Source organism: Odocoileus virginianus, chromosome 17, assembly GCF_023699985.2.
Source record: "Odocoileus virginianus isolate 20LAN1187 ecotype Illinois chromosome 17, Ovbor_1.2, whole genome shotgun sequence".
Taxonomy (NCBI): domain Eukaryota; kingdom Metazoa; phylum Chordata; class Mammalia; order Artiodactyla; family Cervidae; genus Odocoileus; species Odocoileus virginianus.
Window position 1 is genome coordinate 32,633,717 of NC_069690.1, and position 25,274 is coordinate 32,658,990.

The 25,274-nt window shown below is 45.2% G+C and overlaps 1 protein-coding gene, 1 long non-coding RNA gene and 1 pseudogene across 4 annotated transcripts; 2 read left to right on the forward strand and 1 right to left on the reverse strand.

The window, feature by feature from the left end:
- Window positions 1–1,738: 1,738 nt before the first annotated feature.
- On the reverse strand, window positions 1,739–24,381 carry PRPSAP2 (phosphoribosyl pyrophosphate synthetase associated protein 2). Of its 3 annotated transcripts, none has more exons than XM_070479225.1 (12): window positions 24,257–24,345; window positions 19,771–19,865; window positions 19,398–19,548; window positions 18,524–18,576; window positions 17,935–18,001; window positions 16,001–16,173; window positions 14,219–14,334; window positions 9,220–9,275; window positions 7,924–8,072; window positions 6,827–6,897; window positions 5,611–5,757; window positions 1,739–2,482 (listed from the first exon to the last, which is right to left on the reverse strand). In XM_070479225.1, the coding sequence occupies exons 3-12, from the start codon at window positions 19,514–19,516 to the stop codon at window positions 2,324–2,326; spliced, it is 1,110 nt and encodes a 369-aa protein (XP_070335326.1). In that variant the 5' UTR covers window positions 19,517–19,548; window positions 19,771–19,865; window positions 24,257–24,345; the 3' UTR covers window positions 1,739–2,323. The 3 variants fall into 3 exon arrangements, with proteins under 3 accessions (XP_070335326.1, XP_020769706.1, XP_070335327.1); XM_020914047.2 differs by lacking the exon at window positions 24,257–24,345 and adding an exon at window positions 19,973–20,208; XM_070479226.1 differs by lacking the exon at window positions 19,771–19,865 and having other exon boundaries at window positions 24,257–24,381.
- Window positions 3,275–5,801, forward strand: LOC139039089 (uncharacterized). Its single transcript, XR_011492261.1, has 2 exons — window positions 3,275–4,203; window positions 5,360–5,801. It is a non-coding gene; the product is annotated as an uncharacterized lncRNA (long non-coding RNA).
- LOC110150951 (serine/threonine-protein kinase Chk1 pseudogene) lies at window positions 10,003–13,802 on the forward strand (annotated as a pseudogene).
- Window positions 24,382–25,274: the final 893 nt, after the last annotated feature.

Here is a 25,274-nt window from a genome sequence, read left to right on the forward strand (position 1 = left end):
GATAAATCCACTAGGTTGTGCATAATTCTTTTTATACATTGTTGGAATGAATTTGCTAATATTTTGTTGAGGATTTTTGCACCTATGTTCTTGAGATCTTGGACTTTGGTTTACTTTTCTTGTAATATCTTTGTCTGGTTTTTGTCCTAGGGTAATGCTGGCCTCATAGAGTGAGTTAGGAACTACCCCTTCTTCAGCGGGAGCAGGGTGGAGCTTGCAACAATGGTAGGGGTGTGGGGCAGGGTGAAGTAACAATGGTTACCAGCCTCTTTGGATCTCTGTGCCAAGAAGTAGCTACTTGCCATCAGAGCACAGATTTCTGCTGTCTGGAGGAGGGGACTTCTTGCCTATCCTGGCTCCCACAAAACTGTGCAGATTGCTCCAGGAATGTATGCAGAGCTGCCTGCTGCAGGGTTGAGTCTGGGTCAGGTATCAGCAACTTTACTAAGAGCTGGATTTGACAAAAGGAAGCTACATTTACCGTCTAACACTTTCCCTGGAAGTTGCAAACCCTCAAGACTCCAGAATTTCAAAATAATTAGATGGATTTGCCACTGTTTAGATGGAGACAGATTCCTGGTGCTTCCTATTCCACCATCTTCCACAAATCCTCCCCATTTGATTCATTTTTATTATTCCTCTTTATTGATATCCTCCATTCGGTGACATATAATTCCTATACTTTCCTTTAGTTTTTTGAGCATGTTTAAAATAAATGATTTAAAGTCTTTGTCTAGTACATTTAAAGTCTGAGCTTCCTCAAGGAAGACCCTGTATATGGGTGCAACCTTGTTTCTTTAGACGCCTCGAAACTTTTTGTTGTTGAAAACTGCTATTTCTAATATCATGTGATGGAAATCAGGGTCTTCTCCATCCACAGGGTCTGTCTGCTTTTCTCAACTGATTCTGTAAAGTCTGCATTCTTCATTGTTTGTGGCAACTGAAATCTCTGGACAGTCAGCTTAGTGGTCAGCTAGTGAGTCATCACACACTTCCATAAAACTCTGAAACCAAAAAAGAGAGAGAGAACAGCATTCCCAATTTGCAGGTGGGCTGTGAGTCCTGGGCATGCCGTCAACACTCAGCCAGGAAATCTACAACCCCACTGGGGCCCTCACGTCTTGCTTGCACAGAAACCCAAGGTCAGACAGAGGTGCAAGCTTATGGCTTTCTCAGGTATTTCTGAGCACATGCTCAGAAAGCAAAGGTTTAAGGTTTTCTAGAAGAAAAAAAAGCAATTTTTCTCTCTGTAAGAAAGGCTTCTTTTTTTGTGTGCATGAGCAGGAGGGGACTGTGGTTAGATGACCCCGTATCTCACACCTGATAAACTCTAAGGCAGAGTGTTGGGCTCTGAACTCTGACAAACAATATGAGATGCTCGACACTGACTAGGGTCACAGCACTTGCCCTCTGGAACCCCCTCCCTCCAGCACCTCATCATCCACAGCATGCAGCGGTGCATTTTGTTTTGAGTATGACTGTGCTATCCGACAAGGAGCAGAACAAAGCCACGCCAAGATGCAGACGGCAGCTCATGCCGACTCCTGACCTGACCCCAGTAGCTCATGCTGGTGTCCCAACTCCTCTCCTGCTGCAGTCAAGTGACTATGCGTCATGAACGTGCAGGGCCCTGGACAAACAGAACAGGGAACATTACATCCCAAAGACACAACTACACCACCTAAAGTTGCAGAAATCCCCACAAGCTGACCAACACTTCAACATCCACACATGGATATTCAGCTTCCACTTTATTTTAGTTACAAAACCATTGCCAAAACACAAAATTAAAAAAAACACACACACACACACACAGTATGTTTTTATTCCTTCTTTTGTTGCAGAAAATAAATAACCGTCACATATTCCATATGCTTGTCTATAAAAGCGTTTCTAAAAATGTAATTTACTGGATTTAACAGCATAATCTTTTTGGCTTTTTAACTGCAGTATCATACAGCAGATCATTTTATTTTACTAACTTTTTAAAAGCACTTGGGCTGCAGCAACTTTCGATAAAGGCCGTTTGTGAGCTTAAAAGTTTTTTTTCAAGTTATTTTTTAAATGGTTAAACTGAATACAACCAGGTCTTAATTTATTCTATTTATGAGGAGAATATAGTTTTTCTTTTATAAAAATTGCCCCTCAAACTCACAAACACCCAAATGGACATAAAAAGTGGGTCTGTCTTCATAGAAATTAACAAAAGGAAGGAACAAGACACAGCTGGCCCCCGTGAAATGCATCCAGCTGGGCATGCGCCTCAGAGTACGGACGCTCATGACTCCAGTGTGGCCCTTGGGAGTTTTTAAGAGGACAGTGTTCAGTCATCTAAACCTATGTTTCTGAAAAGGTAGGACATGGACTCCCCATTGTGAATCCGACGGATGGCTTCCGAGAGGGTCATGCTGATATCCACAGTTTTGATTTTGGGGCACTGGAGCTTCTGGATTTCATGTGGAATTGTATTGGTAACCACCACCTGCCAATCAAGAGGAAGAAAGGAGAGGTCGTAACACCAAGTAGCCTCCTGGATGGATATGAAAACGTGACACATTCTCACCCTTTTGAGGTCCTACTTCCAGGACTGGGGTCTACTCTGCCTTCAGTATGAGTTCAGTCAGTGTGAACACAACCTGCATCTTAGGTTAAGGTTTGCACCCACTGTGACAGCTATAGAGACAGATGACAGCAAGTATGGGCAAGGACGTGGAGAAACTGGAAGCCTCATTCACTGCTGGTGGGAATGCAAACTGGTTCAGCTGTGTTGGAAAACAGCCTGGAGGTTCCTCAAATGGTTAAACATACAGTTAACGTGTGATCCAGCAATTCTTCTCCTAGGTAGACACCCAAGAGAAATGAAAACATCTCCATCTGAAAACCTGTACATAAAAGTTCGTAATAGTGTTATTTACAATAGTCAAAAAGAGGAAACAACCCAAATTATGAATAGAAAGCAAAATGTGCTACATCCAGGCAATGAAATACCATTAGGCAAAAATAAGGAATGAAGTACTGACACCTGCTGCAACACGGGTGAACTTTCAAAACATTATGCTAGTGAAAGGAGCCAGACACCAAAGGCATGTATTATACGACTCCATTTATATGAGAAGGCCAGGTTAGGTAAACCTGTTAAAGAGACAAACAGCGGATTAGCGGCCACCTAAAGATTTGTGGGTTGAGAAGAAACGGAGGCAGACAACAGGTAAGGAGTTCCACTGTGGCAGCCTGAAAGTGTTCTAAAAGTGGGGGTGGTAATGGCTGCACAGTTCTGTGATAATACTGAAAATTATTATATACTTAATTTTTTAAATGAATTTGCATTGGAGTTGACTTATGATGTGTTTTTGTTGTACAGCACAGTGAATCAATTATACATATGCACATATCCACTCCTTTTTAGCTTCTTTTCCATACACGGCATTAGAGAATATTGATGGGTAGAGTGCCCTGTGCTATACACCAGGTCCTTGTTGACCATCTATTTTACACATCATAGTGTATCTATGTCAATCCAAATCTCCCGATTTATCCCTCTCCCTCTGTCTCCCTTGGTGACCACAAGTTTGTTTTCTACATCTGTGACTACTTCTGTTTTGTAAATAGGCTCATTTGCACCATTTTTTAAAGACTCCACATATAAGCAATATATGACATTTGTCTTTCTCGTATACTTTAAATGGGTCAGTCATAAGGCATGTGAACTATAGACCTTCCTCCCACCTACCATCCAAGCTTTCACATTACATGGTTTCAGTTACCCCCAGTCAACCTCAGTCTGAAAACATTACATGGAAGGTTCCAGAAATAAATAACCCAAACGTCTTAAATCGTGCAGAGAGCTGAGTAGTGTGAGGAAACCTCACACCGTGGTGCCCCATCTGGGAGGGGACTCATCCCTCTGTCCGGCAGACCCCACCCCGGCAGTGACTCAGTGCCTGTGACCAGCGGACCCTTATTTGACTTAATAATGGCCCCAGACCACAAGAGCAGTGATACCGGCAATTCAGATACACCAAAGAGAAGCTGTTAAGTGTTTCCTTTAAGCAAAAAGGCAAAAGTTCTCAGGGAAAGAACTGAGATTGTGAAGATCCCTGGTAAGAATGAATCATCCATCTATGAAATTGTGTAGAAGGAAACAAACTCATGCTGGTTTTGCTGTTGGACCTCAAACCACAAAAGTTATGGCTACAGTGTGTGGTAAGTGCTTAGTTAAGACAAAAAAGGCATTAAATTTGCACAATAAGGTATGTTGTTATAATAGTTATATTTTATCATTAGTCATTGTTAATCTCCTACTGTGCCTAACAAACTTCATCACAGACTACACACAGGGTTCAGTACTATCCTGCACAGTTTTGGACATCCCGCGGCAGGCCGTGGAACCCATCCCCTGTGGATAAGTGGGGACTTTGGACTTCCCTTGTGGCTCAGCTGGTAAAGAATCCTGCAATGTGGGAGACCTGGGTTCAATCCCTGGGTTGGGAAGATCCCCTGGAGAAGGGAAATGCTACCCACTCCAGTATTCTTGCCTGGAGAATTCCATGGTCTGTATAGTCTATGGGGTCACACAGAGTCAGACATGACTGAGTGACACTTTCCGGTATATCTCAATAAAGCTGCTATTTTAAAAAGTTAAGATTTGATAAAACATCTAAAAAAGGAGAAACAAACATTTTTAAAAAGCTATAAATAAAAAAAAACTCAGCCTTCTTTAAAAAAAAACAGAGGATGGGAATACTTCTCAAGTTATTATTTATAATACATATTTCCTACTTCCAAAATAAGCCTCAAGACAGCTCATAACAAGAAAGTCCACACACGAGACTTGAATGGGATGGTCAGGGATCATGCCAAACCAGCACCGAGAATGCAATCACCTGGCCACCGTGAGGACTCAGACTGGCTCTCTGCCTGATCTTCCAGGAATGTACAGGAGACAGCATTTTTATTTCTTAAAAGATAATAAACACGTGATTCACACAATCGCTCTCCAGCCAGCCAGGCCCTGGGCCAAGGTGGACAGAGCATAGCAGGGACGCCTGCTTGGCTCACTTCACCAGACAGGCGCTGGGCTGAGGCGGACACAGCAGGGCAGGGATGCCTGCTTGGTTCACCTCAACAGCCAGGCGCTGGGCCGAGGTGGACACAGCAGGGTAGGGACGCCTGCTAGGCTCACTTCAGCCAGGTGCCACAGGCGGGTAGGAAAATGGCCAGCATGCCCTCCTCTCTGTCACATCACGGGTGTCTGTCAGGGGGAGCTGGGCCTCAGCATCAGGCAAATAGGGTCTGAACCCATGTGCGCCTCATGGCTGCCCAACCTGAGGTCCCTGCATGTCTCTCACTCTCCCCACAGGAGTGTATCAGAGCTCAGGGTGGATGTGTGCCTGACCCCGGGCAGTACTTGCAGGCACCGTGTACTCCATCGATAGAAGTTACTAAAACTACCACCCACTGCCACTATCAGGAGCAGAGGCTACAGCCAGTGACCAACAAACAGCACTCATGCCGGGAATCCACTCTTAACTCTCCACCTGCTCTCGCGACCTCAGGACAGGGGCCCACATACACCAGCAGCTGTGACCACACGTGGCCTGGCTCTGTTACCTCATCGATGGCAGACTCCTCGATCAGTCGGGGGGCGTCAGAGGACAGCAGGCCGTGGGTCGCCATCACGAAGATCTTATATGCACCCCTCTCCTTTAGGGTCTCCGCGGCGGCCAGGAAGCTGTCTACATCGTCGATGATGTCATCCTGGCATTACAGACGCAGCAAAAGACATGAGCACTTGTGCAAAGGTGAGTCTAGACTACAGGGAGAGAGGAGGGACTAAAGACATGTGCAGAGGTGAGTCTAGACCATGGGGAGAGGGGAAGGGCTGATTCTGCTGTGACATGCTCACTGTCCACAGTGACCCGGTCCAGACAGCAAGGTCACTGGCTTCCGTGGTGTTCCCTCTGGGCCTCCCAGCTGGACAGTCATGACAGCTGTCACTTCAGGGCCCCTGGGCCCTTGTCTCTCTGTCCCTATTCTCCAGAGCAATGCTCCACCAGGCAGGGGCTCCAGGAACACGCACCCGTACGTTCATGCCCAGTACGGCATCTGTAGGAGATGCTTTGACTCCACCAGGTTCTTTCCCCTCTGGTGCTACTTTTCCTATTTTCCAAATTTTCTCCACTGAGTGGATGGGAAATGGGGTCTTATATATACTTTTATAATGGAAAAACAATAATTACTATTAACAAAATACACAGTCTAGTGGTTTCTAATCTCACAGACTCCCAGAATGAGGTAATAGAAAATACATATGGTGGTTTCTGTCCCTGGATCCTGACAGCAGGCTTCTAAAGCACCTGTGATGCCTCAGTAATGAGGGCACGACAAGAGTCTCTTGTCTTTATTCAGTGACTCTGGAGGGCTCCTGGGCGGGGCTGGTCCCAGAAAGACCAGGCCATGATGAGAAGCTCGGCATTTTCAGCCCCCTCAACTCCTCCAGAGAGGGGAGGGGGCTGGAAATGGAGTTAATGACCCCCTCACAGGGTTCAGGGAGCTTCTGGGAAGTTAGTGTCTGCCTGGGTTCTGAGAGCTGTTCTAGGACATGTCCGAGTCCAAGGAGGGTCCTGGGAGTCATGTCGGACAGAAGTTGGAGGTCACCTAACAACTCCCAGTTTTTAGACCAAAGCAAACATTTAGCCTAAGACACCCACCAACTTAAGTGAGACTTACCTGGCCATAGCACGATCCCCAGCACAATTAACAAGGTGAGCTGACAAGCTAATGAGGGTAAATACGACAATCAGTAACACAGAAGAGGCACACGTACCACGATGATGGCGATCCTTCCTCCCACGTCACCAACAACTGTGATTGGGGGCTTTTCTTTAGGAATCAGCACTGGTCAGAAGAGAACACACACACAAGTTTCTGCATCTGATTTCCTGACATCCTTTTATCTGCCTAAAAGCAGAGCCCCCCAAAAGAATTCAGTTGTCATAAATCCTGATCCAGGAACAACACAGAAGCCTGGCTCTCATCACCCAGACCAGAGGTCAGTGCCGCTCCTACACAGACATTGCCACACACGGTCCTGTCTCCCCTCGCCCTTCCCAAGAGCCATTCGTCTTCCCATCAGAGCCCCTGCCCTACTCCCCTTCCCCTAAGCCCCAAATTCCAACCTTCTCCTAAAATCTGCCTTCTCTCTTGCTAATCTGTTGACAGTTTTTATTTCACTGCAGCCTCCAGAGCAGTGAACCTAAAGAGGCTAGAGGAAAAGCTTTTTCTCCCTAAGAGACTCAAACAAAAGCAGTATTTTTTCTTCCCATTGAAAAGGCATTATTAAAGCTTGAAAGAAGTTTCTTAAAGACAAAAAGAAACTTATGCACAACTCCAACAGCCAGTCACAACCACATTCCTCATGTTCCCTCCTGGCCCAGGCAGAAGACAGTGAATAAGACACTCTGCCTTATTCACACACATTCCTCAGGTTTTCTCTTGTTTCCAGTCAATTCCTTCAAAGGGCTGCATAATGAGTTGTGCTGATGCGACATTCTTCACCAAGGCCTCCCCTCTGAACTATTTACTTGTCTAGTATTTTGCATCAGAAATAACAGGACCGTGAATAACTTGTGCACCTAAAGCTTTCTGCCCGCGTTAACCTCTGCTCCAGCACACACTACTGAGTGGACGAATGCGATCCCTGTTGGGCCACAAGTGAGTCTAAACTGGGCATGTTCATGGGTCTTGCTGGGATCAGACAGACCACTGCTAAGAGGCCATCAGAGATGCATTTGTCACAGTCAGAAAAAGGTACCAGTTTTTGTCAACTTAAGAAACAAAAAGACAAGAAGTACTTCACATTCAATAAAGAAATTAAGTCAGCCTTAAAGGCAAAGAGGAAGTGACCCAGGACTGCGTGCTTACTGGGGATCTCCAGGCTGGGGTGGATGGCGGCTGCGCTCCTGACCATGGGCGGGGAGTGCCGCCCGTCCACCAGGTCGGACTCTGCGTCCTGTGCTTCCCCATGAATCACCGCAATGCCCAGTCGCAGGCGCTCGGCGAAAGACTGGGCCCTAGGGAGAGCAGGAGATGGGTCACAGCCACGCAAAGTGGTTTCTGCTCATGTCTACAGAGAAGTATCACAGGAACTCAGAAAATGAAGTTTCCCAAGAGATTAGTAAAAAAGGAGAATGAAACAACCTCAGCTTCTGGGAATCAAGGACAGACTGTGGAGAACCCACATGACACACGTCCCCCTGCGGGGCCTGTGGGTACGCAGCCAGCGAGTGAGCCTGTGTTATAGGCTAGTTCACCTCCCTGAAGCCTCTGCTTCCTCACTTGGAGCTATGCACTCTACCTGCTCACCTGGTTAACAGTGAGAACCAACACATGAGACAAAACATGCTAACTACTCAGCAGAGTATTGAAGGCTCAGATGATAGGGAGCATTTTTTAGTAATAAAGTATTTTTAGATGAAGGGATGTACAATGTTTGTAGTACATAACACTACTGCACACTGAACAGACTGTGGTGTAGTGTAAACGTAACTTTATATGCACTGGGAGACCAAACGTCCATGTGACTCACTTTACTGAGACACTGTTTTCTGGAACCCACACCACCCCCAGGGCATGTCTCTGTCTGACACCCTTTCAGTCAAACACAACTGCAAGTTCTGTACCCCTGTCTTATCAGTTACTCCAGTTACATGGACCTCTCAGCACTGCCCCATTTGCACAACTGCAGTGTCTGAAAGTTTTTTAAAATGTCACTTTTTAACACATACCAATCAGTGGCTTCTTGGCTGGATAGAATTATCTGTTAATAAATTACTGAGTTCTCTGAATAAAAGGCAGTAAACAACCTCAAAATATATTCGCTGGTATTTCCCCCCGCTCCCCTCCGCCCCGCTGGTATTTTAAATCACAGATGTGAAGATGAACCACCAGCAGCTACCCAAGTGCAGGGCTAGGACTCTACAGTCCTGGATGGTTTCTGGTAGGAAATGTGACCAGCAGTCAGAGACAGGGACTGGGACAAGGGAGGATGATGAATCATCACCTAATAAATGAAATTGGCAGACAGGCTATGCACTGTCAGTCCCCAGGTCAAAAAGCAAGGGCCAGAGTGGGAGCTGCTGCAATGGGACCCAGAACACTGGAATTCAATGGGCTGGACTCAGGTGTGGCTTTGCACAGCAGCTGCGAGCGCCCACCTACCTCTTGGCTGAGGCCGGAGACTTGGCCACGATGACTGCGTTCCTGTAGTCTGGGATCTGAGAAGAGGAGGGGCTAGGTGACTGCCATATCTCAAAAGGCTGCTCACACCAGCTCCACAGTCAATAAAAAGCAATACCCCAACACACTCAGAAATGTCAGCTGGTCACGTGAACATTTTCCAAAAAGAGAGAAAACTCAAAGTAAATTTCCTCTTTGAAAAATGAAAAAATGCTTACCTAAGAAAAAAAATTATCATCAAGGCATGAATCTCATAGACTTATTTTAAGAAAAAAGTAGAGTTAATCAGTAATAAGCTCATATCTAAGTGGCAGCAAAGATGTTTTTATAAAGTCAACAGGAAGTCCTCTCATGGACCCCTGTTACATGTAATTTCACAGCCTAAGGATGATATTCACTGTACCTGAATCAAAGGCATTTGTCAACTTCTAAACAAGTGACTACTTAATGTAACTGTCACAGCTGATGAAGAAAGAAACCAAACTGCTAACAGAATCAGCCCAGCACTCTTTACAAAGATACTAAGAGCCCTTAAGAAAACAAGCAAATGTCGGTCTACATTGAAGCCTTTCACTTTGAGCACCTGAGTGATCTGGATGAAGATGACAACAACTGAAGAGACATGCAGTACCAACTCCTCAGAGCTCACAGGACAGAACTAGCAATGCTTTTCAGCTAAGCAGTAATCTGCTGTTTCTGATTTCATCTGGGCAATATTTTCAAATCATGTGCTTAAAATCTAATCACTTCATTAAATTATGTTATTCCATTCAGATATGTCCCCATTGATTTCTCACAATTATGCTAGATTGGTGAATTGGAACATAAGCACTCACCACCATCTAGAATATTACACAATGCCTAGCATTGGAAAAAACTAAATAATCAATACTCAGTAAACAAACAAAACCCTGATGAATTTGAAGAAGGTTCTATTATAGATACACCTACTTGGATAAGATGTCTCTCCATTTGGTCCATCTATACACATAAATAGCACAAAATATTTTCATTTTTGCATGTTCCTCATCTTTCCTGGGAGTCTTTATGAACTGTTTTATGTACTTCCATGCCTCATCGAACATCATCAAACAGCATCAAACCCAACCCAGAGGAGAAATAACTAATGAAGGAACAGTTACTAAAGCAAAGAAAAGGAAACTTTAAAAGAAAGGACTTTTTAATAAAAACAGGTCTACTTTCTCCTTGGGACTCAAAACAGGAAATCATGTGCATAAAGAAAGAACAAGTTGTTATGAAGGTGGAGTTTATTATGGTCAAAGTAAGAAGGTCAGCAGCTGGCTGGTTCAGGGGCAGGATGGACACGGCTGTAAGAAAATGTCAGAGAGAGCAAGCCATGGAATTTACCCACCAATTCAGTACAGGAAAAAGCAAAACTTAAAGAAAAAACAGTTAAATAATATATAGACTAGATACAAGACTTTCAATATCTAATAGCTCCTGAAGAAAGAAATGAAAAATCCAAATTACAGAAAACAAAATTCGTAGGGAATAGAAAGGCCCCACTGAGCATCCAGTGAGATGGATGAAGATGGTTCACCTCACTGGATGCTGGTTCATGGGTCATAGATGTCCACGGACATGCCATGCAGAGATGTCAAAACCACAGCAAAAAGATAAAGTACTATTTCAAGCGGGGAGTTCTGTCCAAGTGCAGATTAATACAGCCCTTCAGACAATCTTAATTTTTGCAGTATTTAGTAAAATATTAAAAATGTAGATACTTTTCAATCACGATTTCACTTCCTAGTATATCTCAGAAGAGCATTTGTTTAAGTACTGAGAAAAGCAGGTACTGCTTTTAGTACTGAAGTACTTTGAGTACTGAAAAAAGAATTTTCAGTGCAACATTATTTAAAAATTTTTTGAAAATAAAATATTTCACTTAAAAGAATGAAAAATTTGGTACCCCCCCCAAAAAAAGAATGAAAAATTAAACCACCTAATATCCAGCCAAGAGGGAAATGGATGAAATACCTGTGGCTCTTTTAAACTTGTGCTTTAACACCTAAACAGGCAGCTACTTACATTTAAATTAACTAAACTCAAATGAAATCAAGGATTCCATTCTCTAGTCACACTGGGCAGTTCAGCTGCCATTCTGAAGGCAGAGTGAACATTTTCACTGGCATAGAAAGTAATATCCATTACAGTTGGTCTGAACTTTGGAATACTGTGTAACAATCATGAAGAAAGAGGTAATCCTATATATCTAAACATGGAAAGACCACCAGACACTAGTTCAGGAAAGGAAAGAAAGTTACGATTTGGATTCCTGTGGTGGCAGGCAAAGGATGGCCTGCCGCAGGACTTAATGGAGTCATGGCAGTGCCCTTTGTGGAAGACTGGGACTTGGTACAAACCCTGGGAGAAGGTGCCTATGGAGAAGTTCAACTTGCTGTGAATAGAAGAACTGAAGAAGCAGTTGCAGTGAAGACTGTGGATATGAAACGTGCCATAGACTGTCCAGAAAATATTAAGAAAGAGATCTGTATCAACAAAATGTTAAATCATGAGAATGTAGTGAAATTTTACGGTCACAGAAGAGAAGGCAATATCCAGTATCTATTTTTGGAGTACTGCAGTGGGGGAGAACTTTTTGATAGAATAGAGCCAGACATAGGCATGCCTGAACAAGACGCTCAGAGGTTCTTCCATCAACTTATGGCAGGGGTGGTTTATCTGCATGGTATTGGAATAACTCACAGGGATATTAAACCAGAAAATCTCCTATTGGATGAAAGGGATAACCTCAAAATCTCTGACTTTGGCTTGGCAACCGTGTTTCAGCATAATAATCGGGAGCATTTGTTGAACAAGATGTGTGGTACTTTACCATATGTTGCTCCAGAACTTCTAAAGAGAAAAGAATTTCATGCAGAGCCAGTCGATGTTTGGTCCTGTGGAATAGTACTTACTGCAATGTTGGCTGGAGAATTGCCGTGGGACCAGCCTAGTGATAGTTGTCAGGAATGTTGTGATTGGAAAGAAAAGAAAACATACCTCAACCCTTGGAAAAAAATTGATTCTGCTCCTCTAGCTCTGCTACATAAAATCTTAGTTGAGAACCCATCAGTAAGGATTACCATCCCAGACATCAAGAAAGATAGATGGTACAACAAACCACTCAAGAAAGGGGCAAAGAAGCCCCAGGCTACTTCTAGTGGTGTATCAGAGTCTCCTGGTGGATTCTCTAAACATATTCATTCCAACTTGGACTTCTCTCCAGTAAACTGTGCTTCTAGTGAAGAAAGTGTGAAGTACTCCAGTTCTCAGCCAGAACCACGGACAGGCCTTTCCTTATGGGACACCAGCCCTTCATACATTGACAAACTGGTACAAGGGATCAGCTTTACCCAGCCCACTTGTCCTGATCACATGCTTCTAAATTGTCAGTTGCTTGGCACTCCAGGATCCTCACAGAACCCCTGGCAGCGCTTAGTCAAAAGAATGACACAATTTTTTACCAAATTGGATGCAGACAAATCTTACCAATGCCTGAAAGAGACTTGTGAGAAATTGGGCTATCAGTGGAAGAAAAGTTGTATGAATCAGGTTACTGTATCAACAACTGATAGAAGAAACAATTTTAGCTGATTTTCAAAGTGATCTGGTAGAAATGGATGAGAAGATCTTAGTTGACTTCCGGCTTTCTAAGGGTGATGGATTGGAATTCAAGACACTTCCTGAAGATCAAGGGGAAACTGAGTGATGTTGTGAGCAGCCAGGTTTGGCTTCCTGTCACATGATAGATCCACTGGTTCTGGGATTCCTGGAGAATATAGTGCTGCTATGTGGACATTATTCTTCCTAGAGAAGATTATCTATTCTGCAAACTGCAAACAGTAGTCCCTGAAGAGTTGTCTTCCCTCTAGCCAAACATTTTCCAATTCTTCTGTATATTCTTCATACAAATAATATCTGTATCTTAACTGTAAGTGAAACTTTGGGGAAAGGGTGGATAGAATTCATTTAGATAGTCCTTCATGTGCATTTAGCATCTGAATTGAGACCCGCCTGGTGGAAACCATGCTCTGGGGTTACATGGGTTTACCAGCATTTATACCAATATAATGAAAAATTATACTCTTGTCCCATTCTACCAAAACATTTGGTTCCATCCAAAAAGTACATATTTCCTGCACATTGACTTAATCACATGGATAAATTAGTAAAAAAAAAAAAACAAAAACCTTGTTATTTGTGGGGCAGTAAATTTATCAGTCAGTCTGAAGTAAAGCCAGCTTCAAAATGTATACCCCAAGATTTGTACTTAAAAGGGCCTGACCAGGTACATAAAGCTGTTTTTGAACAATAATTAAAATTGCAAGTTAGTATTTTTTTTCTGGTATAGTTAATAAGTATGATTGGGCTTTCAAATAGAAGTTGAGCATAAATTCTAGTGCTTAACTATCTTTACTTGGAATTACTGTTGCACATTTTAAATATTTTTCTATATTATTTTCTACTTTCACAGCCATATTTTAATTCTTTATTACAGAAATAAATTCTATTTTGAAAATGGAAAAAAAAAAAAAAAGAAAGTTACATAACAACAGGAAAGGAAAGAAAGTTTCAGAACAACACAAACAATATATCAACTCCTTTTTTTTCCCCCCATACAAATCAGTATCTACAACTACGTGTATATTGTAGAGGGAGAGAAGGTAAACTCAGAAGGCACTAAGAGGATTCAGGATTTAGGACAGACCCCAGGCTGGAGCTAGGGAGTGCCCTGCAGAGGGTCCAGCCCAGGCTGGTGATTCGAGGCACCTGAGGTCCAAGAGGAAAAAGAGCAACTTTCAGAGCTCTGCAGATGAAGAGTTTCAAGTACACCAGTTACATTCATAAAGTCAACTTTAAGCAGAACACATCAATGTTAACCCTTCATCGAGCCCAAGGAGATGGAGATGCATGTTTCAGCCTTAAATAGAAGGTTGAGAAGTCTGAGCTAACTCACCTCCTCCTGAATGTACTGTAAGAGGAAGGGAGATGCTCTCAAGTTGTCAACAGGAATATTGAAGAAGCCCTGGATTTCCTTCTGGTGTAAATCCATAGTAATGAGGTGAGTCAGACCTTTGAAAACAAAGCAGACACACACACACAAAGGTTGTTTCATGACCAGTTGCACTGTATGAATAAGCACTACATAAAACAACACACTATATGGAATAAATTACTATCTAAAATTACTCTCATCAAAAACTCAGCATTTTTATTCCTCAGATTCTTAGTACAATGAGATTATGAGATAATAGAAAATATAAACGCTGGTCTCTGCCCCCAGGACAGAACTCCTAACCCCTTGTCACTCCCTCAGTGCTAAGAGCACCGGGAGCATCTCTTGTTGTCACATCTGGTCTGTGACCCTGTCTCTGACACAAAGCTCCTGAAAGCTCTGGAGACGGGCTCCTGGATGTGGCTGGTCACCTTGACGGGAAGCTTGTCATTACCAGGCTCCCCCCCGCTACTGTCCAGAGAGGGGGAGGGACTGGACATAGAGTTGATGAATGACCACGCCTCCCTGAAGCCCCAAGAGCAAGGGCTCTGGGGAGTATCCGGGTGGTGAACATGGGGATGCCCCCTCTCCTAAGCAGGTGGGAACCTGGGCTTTCCCTCCTCAGAAGGGAAAGACTGGTGATTATTCTTACAGAGAGATGCATGGTTTTCACACCAATTTAAAACAGCCAAAATCACAACGATGAAGAAACGCCTCTGATAATTCTATGAGAGAGATTCCCTCTCCCTGAAGTTGTGTCAACAGGCGTGATAAAGCCAGATTAAGACATAACGTCTTCAGTTATTAAGGTAAACCTCACATGCCTGTAACTGGGAAAAATGAAGAATCTTCATCCCACTGGCTCCTTGAAGGATATTTGAAATGGAAATACTTACATACACATACATACATATAATTAAATTGGAAAAATTTTTTAAAGCAAAATATGCCCAAAAGAGCAAGAAAGCCTGGTGGCCCATCACGAGCAAGACTAGGAGGGCAGGGGACCTTCTCGGGAGCTCAGTGGCCCATCTGCTCCCTTCAGCAAAGTTCTCAGCAGGGTGTGCCTGGAGGTCACTGGGGTTCAGGTCTGGTCATTTTCTGTTTTGGTTTTGTCTTCTTTGAAATGCTACAGGAGAAATTTATTCTGCATTAAGTGTGTTAAAAGGTAGTGATATGGGGACTTTTTATTCTTTTCTATCTGTGCAACTCTGTGATGTGTGCCTTCTATGGTCACATACACAAGTACACATTTGTGTGCGTGTGCACACACACAGAGTAACAACTGTGAAATTATTTAGAAACAAGGGGAGACACTTAGGATGTTACTGAAAAATGCACAACACAAAATAACACATAGGGTTTGCAAAATATGCCAACCTATCCTGGGAAAGAGAAGAGGTGAAAATAAAGAGAGTTGCTGTGTTAAGAGTAGCTGATTCCAATGCCTTTTCTACTTTAAAAACAGCCTCAATAGGACTGCCACCTGCCATTTCAACTTTTTAATCTTTTAAACAAAGACTTTAGGAAAAAATAAATTGTCCTCATGAGCTTTGTGTTCAGAGAGTTTGGACCAGGAGCAAACTGTCAGCATGGGCGTCTGCTACAGATTCACCATCTGGAAGCTACATCACTCTGGGCACTCTGTCCAATACTCTGAGTCAGTGAAGATGAGGCTTTACGATTCCTCAGGTAAAAATGCAACTCCAAGACCCCCATCAACCATCAACGCCGGCCCCTCACCAGCTTTGCACATCATGGAGGCTAGCAGCTTGGAAACGATGGAGCCCCTCTTTCTCATCTTGCACTGCTTGCTGTAGGGGAAGTAGGGGACCACGCCGATGATGCTCTTGGCACAGGAGGTCTTACAGGCATACACCATGATCAGGAGCTCCATGATGGTGGTATTCACGTCCCTGCAACCCAAGGGCGAAGACCAGCAGGGAGGGTGTCAGACTTGCCACGACCTCTCTCAGTCCCAGCTAAACATCAGCAAGATGCCATGCCCGCCTCAGCCAAGACAGGCTCCAGACACACAGAAGAGACAAACACCACTCTCCTCAGGCCTCCATCAGTAGCCCCCACGCTGCCTCTCAGCCAATGACTCTACTTCCTTTCCCACCAAGAACAGCACTGTTCACTCCAGTTTACTCAGGACAGAGCCCCAGAGGCATCCTTAGCTGCCCTCCTGTCCAGACACAGGCAGCATCTCACACTCCAGTGCTGCCCGGGCCGAGGCCCACCTCCCCAAGGGATGGCAACAGCTGCACCCACACGCTCCCCGCTCCCTCCCCCTGTGCCTGGAAGTCTGTCTGCAGCCACTCTCTGCATAGCACCTGACTGATCTTAGAGTCACGGTCAGACCACAGACTCTCTGCCCAGAACCCAGAGATGGTTTCCCACTCAGCCCGTGGCAGACGCCCGAAGCCCCACCGGGTTCCTGAGGCCCCTTCTGGATCCGCCCTGCTCCCTCTCTGCACCCCACTCCTCCTCCATGCCCCCTCCATGCCAGTCCTCACGCCACCTGAGGGCCCTCCATCCAGGGCCCCCCGTTCCTGCCTGGAATGACCTCCTCGCCAGCTGGCACTGGCTTCCAGTGTTTGTCAGAGGTCACCCACCGATCCACCCTCACTCCAACCTCCTGCCACCGTCACGCCAGTTTCCGTGCACACTGTGCTGGTTTTCCCCACAGACCTTGTCACCTCCTGACAAACTGGATAATCTACTTGTTCATTATGTCACTTGCATGTCACAGAACACAGGTTCCATGAAGATCAGGATCTGTGATCTATTCTAATCTTTCATGCTTCTTGCACACCTGACACATATTTGTGAATAAGTGAGTGCATGAAAGAGCAATGGGAAGCCTGGAGCTTTCGGGTGAGCAGGTTCTCTGGATTACAGAAAACTTAAGTCAATGGACATAATTTTCTTCACTTAAACATTTTCTTAAACTTTTAGTAAAAAGAGGCACTTATTTTACATATAAATGTACATTTAGCATGCAGCAATTTTTGGAATCTCTAGGCTAAAAACTGATGTACTATACAAACTCATTTCTAGACATTATTAAAAACTGCTGAGTTAAAATTTTCATCTAAGAGCCTTCAGGAACATGTGTAGACAGAGTGGCGTTTGATAAAGGAGTGGTGCAGATACCTCACCGCACTGAATCTTCTACCCCAGTGCACACGCCTGTGACTCGACAATCTCTAGAACACACAGCTCGCAGACATCACGGCAGACAGAGACATACCTGCCTTCACAACCGTCTCTCTTCTCCTTTAACTTACGTGGCAGGACAGCACACAGTGATCACATTTAAATTACCTGCAGGAAAAGCTTTAAGAACCCCAACTAAGTGAACACCTCTCCTGCTGCTTGTTCTCTTTGGGAACTAGTAGAGGTTCCCTATAAGCTCTATGAGACTCTGGCTCCTGACAGTGAACGTCACAGGTGCTCACTGTCCCATGCCTCTCCCCCAGTGTGCAGCTATTCCCACACAGAAAGGACACAAGAAAGTCAACAGCTATGTCAGAAAGATCAGTTGAGTAAGATCAGGTTAGTTTTAAAACAATCTTAGCTCTTCTTGTCTGGGTAACTCTTATTATACTAGACATTCAAGCCCAAACAGAGACCCAGAAAGCAACAACATTTCTGGTGGATAAGCTACTCACTTTGAAACAGTCTGAATGATGAAAACATCTTTTCCCCTCACAGATTCTTGAATTTGTACTCTTGTTTCTGGCAGGAAAAAGGGAAATGAGAAGAAAGGTGAACAAGGCACATCATTTTAAAAAAACCCACAAGAAAATACGCACCATTTCCCAAGGTTATAAACTATGGAAACTGGAACTGTTACAAACTCACTACAAGGCTTTAGATTCCATGGAGGATAATGAACACACTGTGATTAACACACTTTGAAAATGCTACCTGACACCATGGCCACACCAGACACATGCACTCTGCCTCAGGGGACAGATTCAACCCAGGCCAAGCTCATGCTTCCGTCAGCTGACAGCAACTGCCTTCGGGTGAGGTCTGAGGATGAGCCTCTAAGTTCCCAGCTGTGACCGGCCCCAGATTCTCTATGTAGCTGGTGTTAGTGGGGGTGGGAACACCATGATGGCCCACCCCTGTCTGCCTTCCTGCAGACAGAACTCACTGGACACTGAGGCTGACTGCTCAGTCACAGAGGGTGAGGGCCGGGCTGGAATGGCAGGTACCACAAAAAAGCCATCACAAGGGCACAGGATCACTCACCTCGGTCAGGCTCCTGATAAACCTGCACCTTGCCCATCTCCACCCCCAGCCGCCTAGAGAAGAGAAAGAGGGAAAAAGCGGAAACAGTAATAAAACAGATACAACATCTTTACTTTTAAGATGATTTAGAGATTGATGAAAATAAAACAAATTTTAAAAACAGAGATATTGCTATTATAAAATTTAAGGTGGATCTCAAATTGTTTGGTCACCTAGCCCATCACACCTCCACCCTATACCTACCCAGTCCTGGGGCTCCCTGCGCTCCAGTCACATTCCTGCTGTCCCCTTTCTGCCTGGAGGGCTCTGCCCCAACTCCCACTTGCTGCCATTTCCTGTTTCTCAATTCACATTCTACCCACAGGTTTACAGGCACTTGAGCGCCTGAGCTAAGGCGGCAGGACCTGCCCTGTCTGGTTTTCCTGTGCAGATCACTGCCTGAAGTTTCCCTGTTTGTGTGTCTGTTGACTTCCTCTTTGACTGGCGCCTCCACTAAAGAAGGAAGGCTTCTGACCGGCTTGTTCACTGTTTTACCCCAGTATCTAGATCAAAGTATAGTACACAGCAGGGGTTCAATAGTTACTTAATAAGTTACTGAAATTATACTGAACTGTAACCTGTGAACTACCTTCATATAGCATAGACACTTCATTGTTCTCTGTACTCAAATAGCTCTATACAAATGTAGCAGCTCACACCATCACTGGTACTCAGGAGTCCCTGGTAAATGTTTCCTGAATCCATGTGTAGGACGGATGACATGAAGATTCACTGTAAAATATTTGCTGTCAAAGTTAACACCAGCGCCAATATGAATATCAAACATAAACCACCACTGAACAAGCACAGACTTTAACAGTGTGATTATACTCACTCAGCGATCTTCTTTGAAAGCTCCATACATGATGAATTCGAATTTGCTGAAAACAACACCAGACCCCCTTTGGTTATGTTCATCTTGGCTTCTGATTCAGGTGGCGCCACACAAAACATCAAAACCTTCTTGGTTTTCCAATTCTCAGCGCCTAGAAAGATACCAAATATGTTCAAAACTGTCAAATGAGATGAAATACACCTAAATATTTTTGAACAGCAAATGAGCTGAAGGAAATTAGTTTTTACCATAATAGAGTCTTTCACATTGAACAGGTATATGGACAAGTAGGGAGTCTATTTGAATTTATGGAAAGATGTCATCACACGACTCAATTATTTTCTTGACTACTGGGAATAAATGATAAACTTACAAGAAAGGTGGAGCTGAAGAGCTCAGTGTTTTACTGTTTGCTGCTTAAAGTCAATTACGACAACCTCCTTTTAGTTTCTGACAACAAAATTCCTCCTGGATTAACACACAGAAAAATGGCAGAGCCATTAGCAAGGACAAGAACTGACTGATCCTTAAACAATGAATAAATAACCCATCCACACCCAGCTTTCCTGTAATACCTGTTTACCACAAACCCCCTCCTCGGCCTTGCAGCTGTCCTGGGTCCTGTCTAAGCCTGACCAGGTCATCGGCACTTTCCTCAACTGGAACACAAGGTTGAGCAGATTACAATAATCTTGAAGGAAAGTGACTCAGCCACATAACTGACCAGCAGCAAGGCACACAGAAAGACCCTGGCCTAGAGGCCTTCAGAGTCATCCACATGTTCCTCCTCCTTCCACTCTGGGGCGAGTATCCTGATGGAGAAAGGCAGGCAGAGGACTGGGTGCAGGATCAGCAGTCCAGGAGGCCTGGGGGGATGGAGGAGTCTTCCAAGCAAGCCGGCCACATTAATGCAGCCGTTATGTTTATGCGGCTGGCTCTTGGAAGGCTGGTGGAGGGAGCAAAAGCCTGGAGCTCATATCTTACTTATTATTCTTAAATTTTAATTACACAAGTACGTTCTTGTAAAAAACTGAAACATGAGAGTTTAGACTAACGTCACCAGCTCTGATCCGATCCCAGGCTCCTCCCACCTACCTCCCTGGAAGAGACAGTTCTTATTACTGGTTTGATACAGATACCATCGGGCTGTTTCCACATTCACACATGTGATCCCCATTTTAAAAAAATGTATAAAAATTCATTTGTAACATAAAAAGGGACCATCATACAAATCTATCTCTAATCTGCTTTATTTTGAAACAATATATTTGAGAACCCAAGCAGAAAGGAAAGACCCACTGTGCACTTTTTAACTGTTGCCAGGGCTCCCTGGTGCAGCCACGTCACCAACCCAAACAGGCCTCCCTGTGCACGCATCTTCCTCTGCAGCAACTGCCAGGGGGAGCCAAGGGGGCACGGGTGGGTGACTCATGGTCCCACAAGCAGGCTAGGAGAAAACACTTCTTCAGAGGCCTTTCACAATGGGAAACATGGGCCATCCCACTGGACTTGGCCTATTAATTACAAACAGAAACATATGAACAACTGGCCAAAGCCCTAAGGAGACCAAGAAGGACCACTGGTGTGTATACCGGAAAGTGGCTTTGGAGCAGGGATGTGCAAGGTACATGCAGGCCAAAACAGGTTATTTCTGTAAATAAAACTATACTGGAACACAGCCAAGCTCACTATTTACAAACTGTCTATGGATGCAATGGTAGAGTTAGGTGTGGGCTACAAAACCTAAAATATTACCTGGCCCCCTACAGAAAATGCATGCTGACCCAGCTTTACAGCATAGCGTCTGGGCAGGGGGACTGGTGCAAGTGAAAGAAAGAATACTATTTAACCCTCAACACTCAGAATTGGAGGAGATCCTGGTTGTCTTCTAACACCACCTCTCAACCCCTCTATGGCTGTATTTAGGAACAGAGGTCTGTTCCTAAACAGAATACAGCTTATTCTCCTGTAGTTATGAACACAAGCTTTAGAGTCAACCCAGGTTTGCATCTTAGCTCCTATTTGCCCTCACCTTACTGCAAGATCTCACATAAACTAACCTCTCTCACCCTCATCCATGCCACTGTGAATACTGACCTTACAGGGTCACTGTAAGATTAGCTCCTGCACAGCACTTAACACACTGCCCCACATACAGGATACCCTTGGTAAATTGAAGCTACGAGGAGTCAGCTTGTAATATGTTCCCTATCTACTGAACAAGCACGTAATATGCATAGGGGTGGCAACCTTTTTACATCCCCCAGTCTTCAAATAAGAAGCTTCTTAAAGGAGAACGGTGTTCTTGAGTGAACATCTAACACTGAGAATCAGTGTCTGAAGGGAAGGAAGAGTCCTCAGAAGTAACTCAGTCCATCTCTAGGACTCCTACCAATGAGCCACTCCAGACAACTGAACAGTCCGGACCCAATGCCTACGCCTTGAGGGATATCCAAGCCATTCCAAATCCTTCCTCAGAATACACAATGATTACTTTCCTGGCAGCTGCCACCTCTGGGCCTTGTCCTTTCCTTGAAGATTTATGGGAAACCTCAAACTCCTTCTCCCCTCGGCAGTCCTCAGCCTATCTCAAGATGGCGCTCTTGGCCTGGGCCTGGCATTACTGATCATGGTTTAAGTCCTTCATCACTGCCCATGCTCTCGAGGGTTCCAGTCCAGGCAGCAGGTTTCAATAGTCAAAACCTAAGACCCCAACATGCCACAGGCAGGGAGATTGTTTGGGAACAGGTATCAGTACAGCATGTTCTGCGACTGTCCATCTCAAGAGCTTGTCAAACAACAGAACTAGCTGCTAGTTTCAGTTCTCCTTTTCCTATTGTAAACTCAAATTGTGTTCTTTTCCAAGCTTCAGGAAGAGTTTTAAAGAAAATCCTCAGAAGCAAGATAATCACTGGGATGGGAGGGCAGAAAGTTCATTAGCACAAGGCTTTAGGGTGAACAGAGTGTAAAGACAACATTCCCATTTCTCGCCCCATAAACTTCATTCGCCCTTACATTTATCCTAAATTAACTCTGGAATGTGTGAGAATTATATATAACACATGAAAGCACGCCCTTTCCACAGAATCTCAGCACTTCACACAAAGTGGGTCATATTTCTCTTTGAATGAGATGGGGCAATCTGCTAAGTCTCATGAACCAAACCTCACTGAAAGACCACTTGCTCTGTAAGTGCTAGCAGTCATCGTAAAAAAACTCATCCACACCTCAGACAAGAAAGGCTGGCATCAAGGTGTGTAAACACCCTCCATCTGAAGACAGCTGGAGTTGCAGTGTGAAGAGCCAATTTGTCTCCCCAGTTACCAGCTACCCGTTCTTGGCTTTCCCCTCTGGACAAGAGATAGAAGTCTGCTAAAAACAGCTTCCCCAGCAGAATTTAAGGCTCAGGACAGCAGAGGCTTTTTTCCACTATGCTTTTCTCTGCTGTGTACCCAGGGCCTAGAACAGCACCTAGCAGAGGGAGAGGCTCAGTACACGTCTGTCAGATAATATATGTTGGTCGAATAAAGCCTGACCTCATTAAGCTGCACTAACTAACACATAGAGTTGAAAGTAGTTTGCAAGCTCAAAGGTGCCATAAAGAATTATTATTTTTATTCTGATGTTCACATTTTGAGGATGTGAATTCTAAGAGAATTAGAAGGGTAAAGCCTAGATGTAATTAAGCCCCCATGCCTCTGGGATCCCAGGCACTCTGATGTCTCCATCAGAATGTTTTCTTTCAGCTAAATACCATTTTCTGAGTGCTCTGAATTCTTATGACAACTCAGTAAAGCAGGTATTACACTACAAGTCGACCCCTTTCATACACAGTGCTGGGGGCAGGGTGAGGCTTGGAGATGAAGACACTTCCTCCAGTGGCCCTCCTGGAAGCAGCAGACACCAGGTCAGCTTCAGCTTGTCTCCCAAAACCAAGGAAGGTGACCAAACACCCCGCATTACAGGGCGGGGGGGACCTGACAAAACACCAGGTTATAAAAACGTCTGTAGTAAACACACCTTGTTTGGAGAACAATTTATATCACGTGCCAAAGAAAGAACACATGACTCGGTATTTCCCCTTTGGAGAATTTATTGTAGGGAAAGAAGGAAAAAGATCAATGATGGCCACTGCATGGTTTTTCTAAGAGGATGACCATGAACATATGGAGAAGTTACATAATAGGGGTAATTAAGTAAAACTCTGAATATACATTCAACATAATAAAAAATATCCCAGTAAATATCCCAGACTGTGTGAAAGTGCTTATGTTAAGCGGGTACAGAGCAGAACTGGGTGATAAGAGCAAGGGACCAAGTCGGGACAGGAATAGGGAGGAGACGGGCAGGATTTTGTGGGGTTCAATAATGTGGGCGAATCACTTATACTTGTGTACGGAACATCTTCACACATGAGAAATCACACTTTCTCACTCCAAATCTCCATCCCTAATTTCCTACTCCTTGCAAAAGCAACACACCCAAACTGCGGCAGTGTCAATAAAACGGGGAAAAATCCGCACCATCACTGTGCAGTCGGGGTGGGGGTGAGGGGCCCTGAAGAGCAGAAGCCTGCCTCGCAGCCACATCCCCGCCGCCCTCGGGCTCTGAGGGCCGGCCGAGGAAGAAAGCATCTTTCCGGGCGACAGAGGCCGGCCCAGTACCGCGCTTCCGCCCGCGGCCGCAGGTCCCAGACCAGCCGGACCGGCCTCGCGCCAGGCCAGCGGACCCCGACAGACCAGACCGCGCTGAGGGCGGCACGCGGCCGGCCCCCACCGAGCCCCCCGCCCCTGTACCTGCGCCTCACAGGCCCGGCCCGCCGGCCGCGCCACCACCGTCGCCGGCTCCCGCCCGCCTACCTGGCCCCGACCCCAGCCCCGGCCCCGCCGCAGCTCCCGCTGCCGAAGGAGGAGAGCGCCGGTCACCAGGCGGCCTGTCCAGGAGCAAAATGGCGACTCGGAGCCCGAGAACGGCGTCCGCGGCGACAGCGAGGCCTGGGGGCGGGGCCACGTGGGCGGGGCCTCAGGAGAGACCCTCTGCGGGGGCGGGGCCCACAGAGGGGAGGGGCGGGGCCCACAGAGGGGAGGGGAGGGGCGGGGCCCACAGAGGGGAGGGGCGGGGCCTTCGAGTCCAGCAGGAAAGGTGCTAGGCCGGACGAGGGGGCGAGGCGAGGTCGTGAGAGGGGCGGGGCAGACTGGAGGGGTGGGGCCGGGTTAGGCGAGGGGCGGGGCAGAGCCTCCAGTACCGGAGGAACGCGATCATCACCGACACGTGAAAGCGAGTGCGGACTTTGCTGTTTGGAATTACAAATATCTGGGTTCAAGTCTTTATTGGCCTGTAACCTTGGGCATCTATTTCTGCTTTATCGACTATGCCAAAGCCTTTGATTGTGTGGATCACAACAAACTGTGGAAAATTCTGAAAGAGATGGGAATACCAGACCACCTGACCTGCCTCTTGAGAAACCTATATGCAGGTCAGGAAGCAACAGTTAGAACTGGACATGGAACAACAGACTGGTTCCAAATAGGAAAAGGAGTACGTCAAGGCTGTATATTGTCACCCTGCTTATTTAACTTCTATGCAGAGTACATCATGAGAAATGTTGGGCTGGACAAAGCACAAGCTGGAATCAAGATTTCCAGGAGAAACATCAATAACCTCAGATATGCAGATGACACCACCCTTTTGGCAGAAAGTGAAGAACTAAAGAACCTCTTGATGAAAGTGAAAGAGGAGAGTGAAAAAGTTGGCTTAAAGCTCAACATTCAGAAAACTAATATCATGGCATCTGGTCCCATCACTTCATGGCAAGTAGATGGGGAAACAGTGGAAACAGTGTCAGACTTTATTTTTTGGGGCTCCAAAATCACTGCA

Excerpts from the sequence above, each read along its gene's own strand:
- PRPSAP2 (XM_070479226.1), bottom strand. The coding sequence starts at position 19,516 with ATGTTTTGTGTGGCGCCACCTGAATCAGAAGCCAAGATGAACATAACC. Across the intron at positions 16,174-17,934 it reads ATCATTCAGACTGTTTCAAA|GGACGTGAATACCACCATCA; the intron begins GTGAGTAGCTTA and ends CTTGGGTTGCAG. Across the intron at positions 9,276-14,218 it reads TACAGTACATTCAGGAGGAG|ATCCCAGACTACAGGAACGC; the intron begins GTGAGTTAGCTC and ends TCCTCTTCTCAG.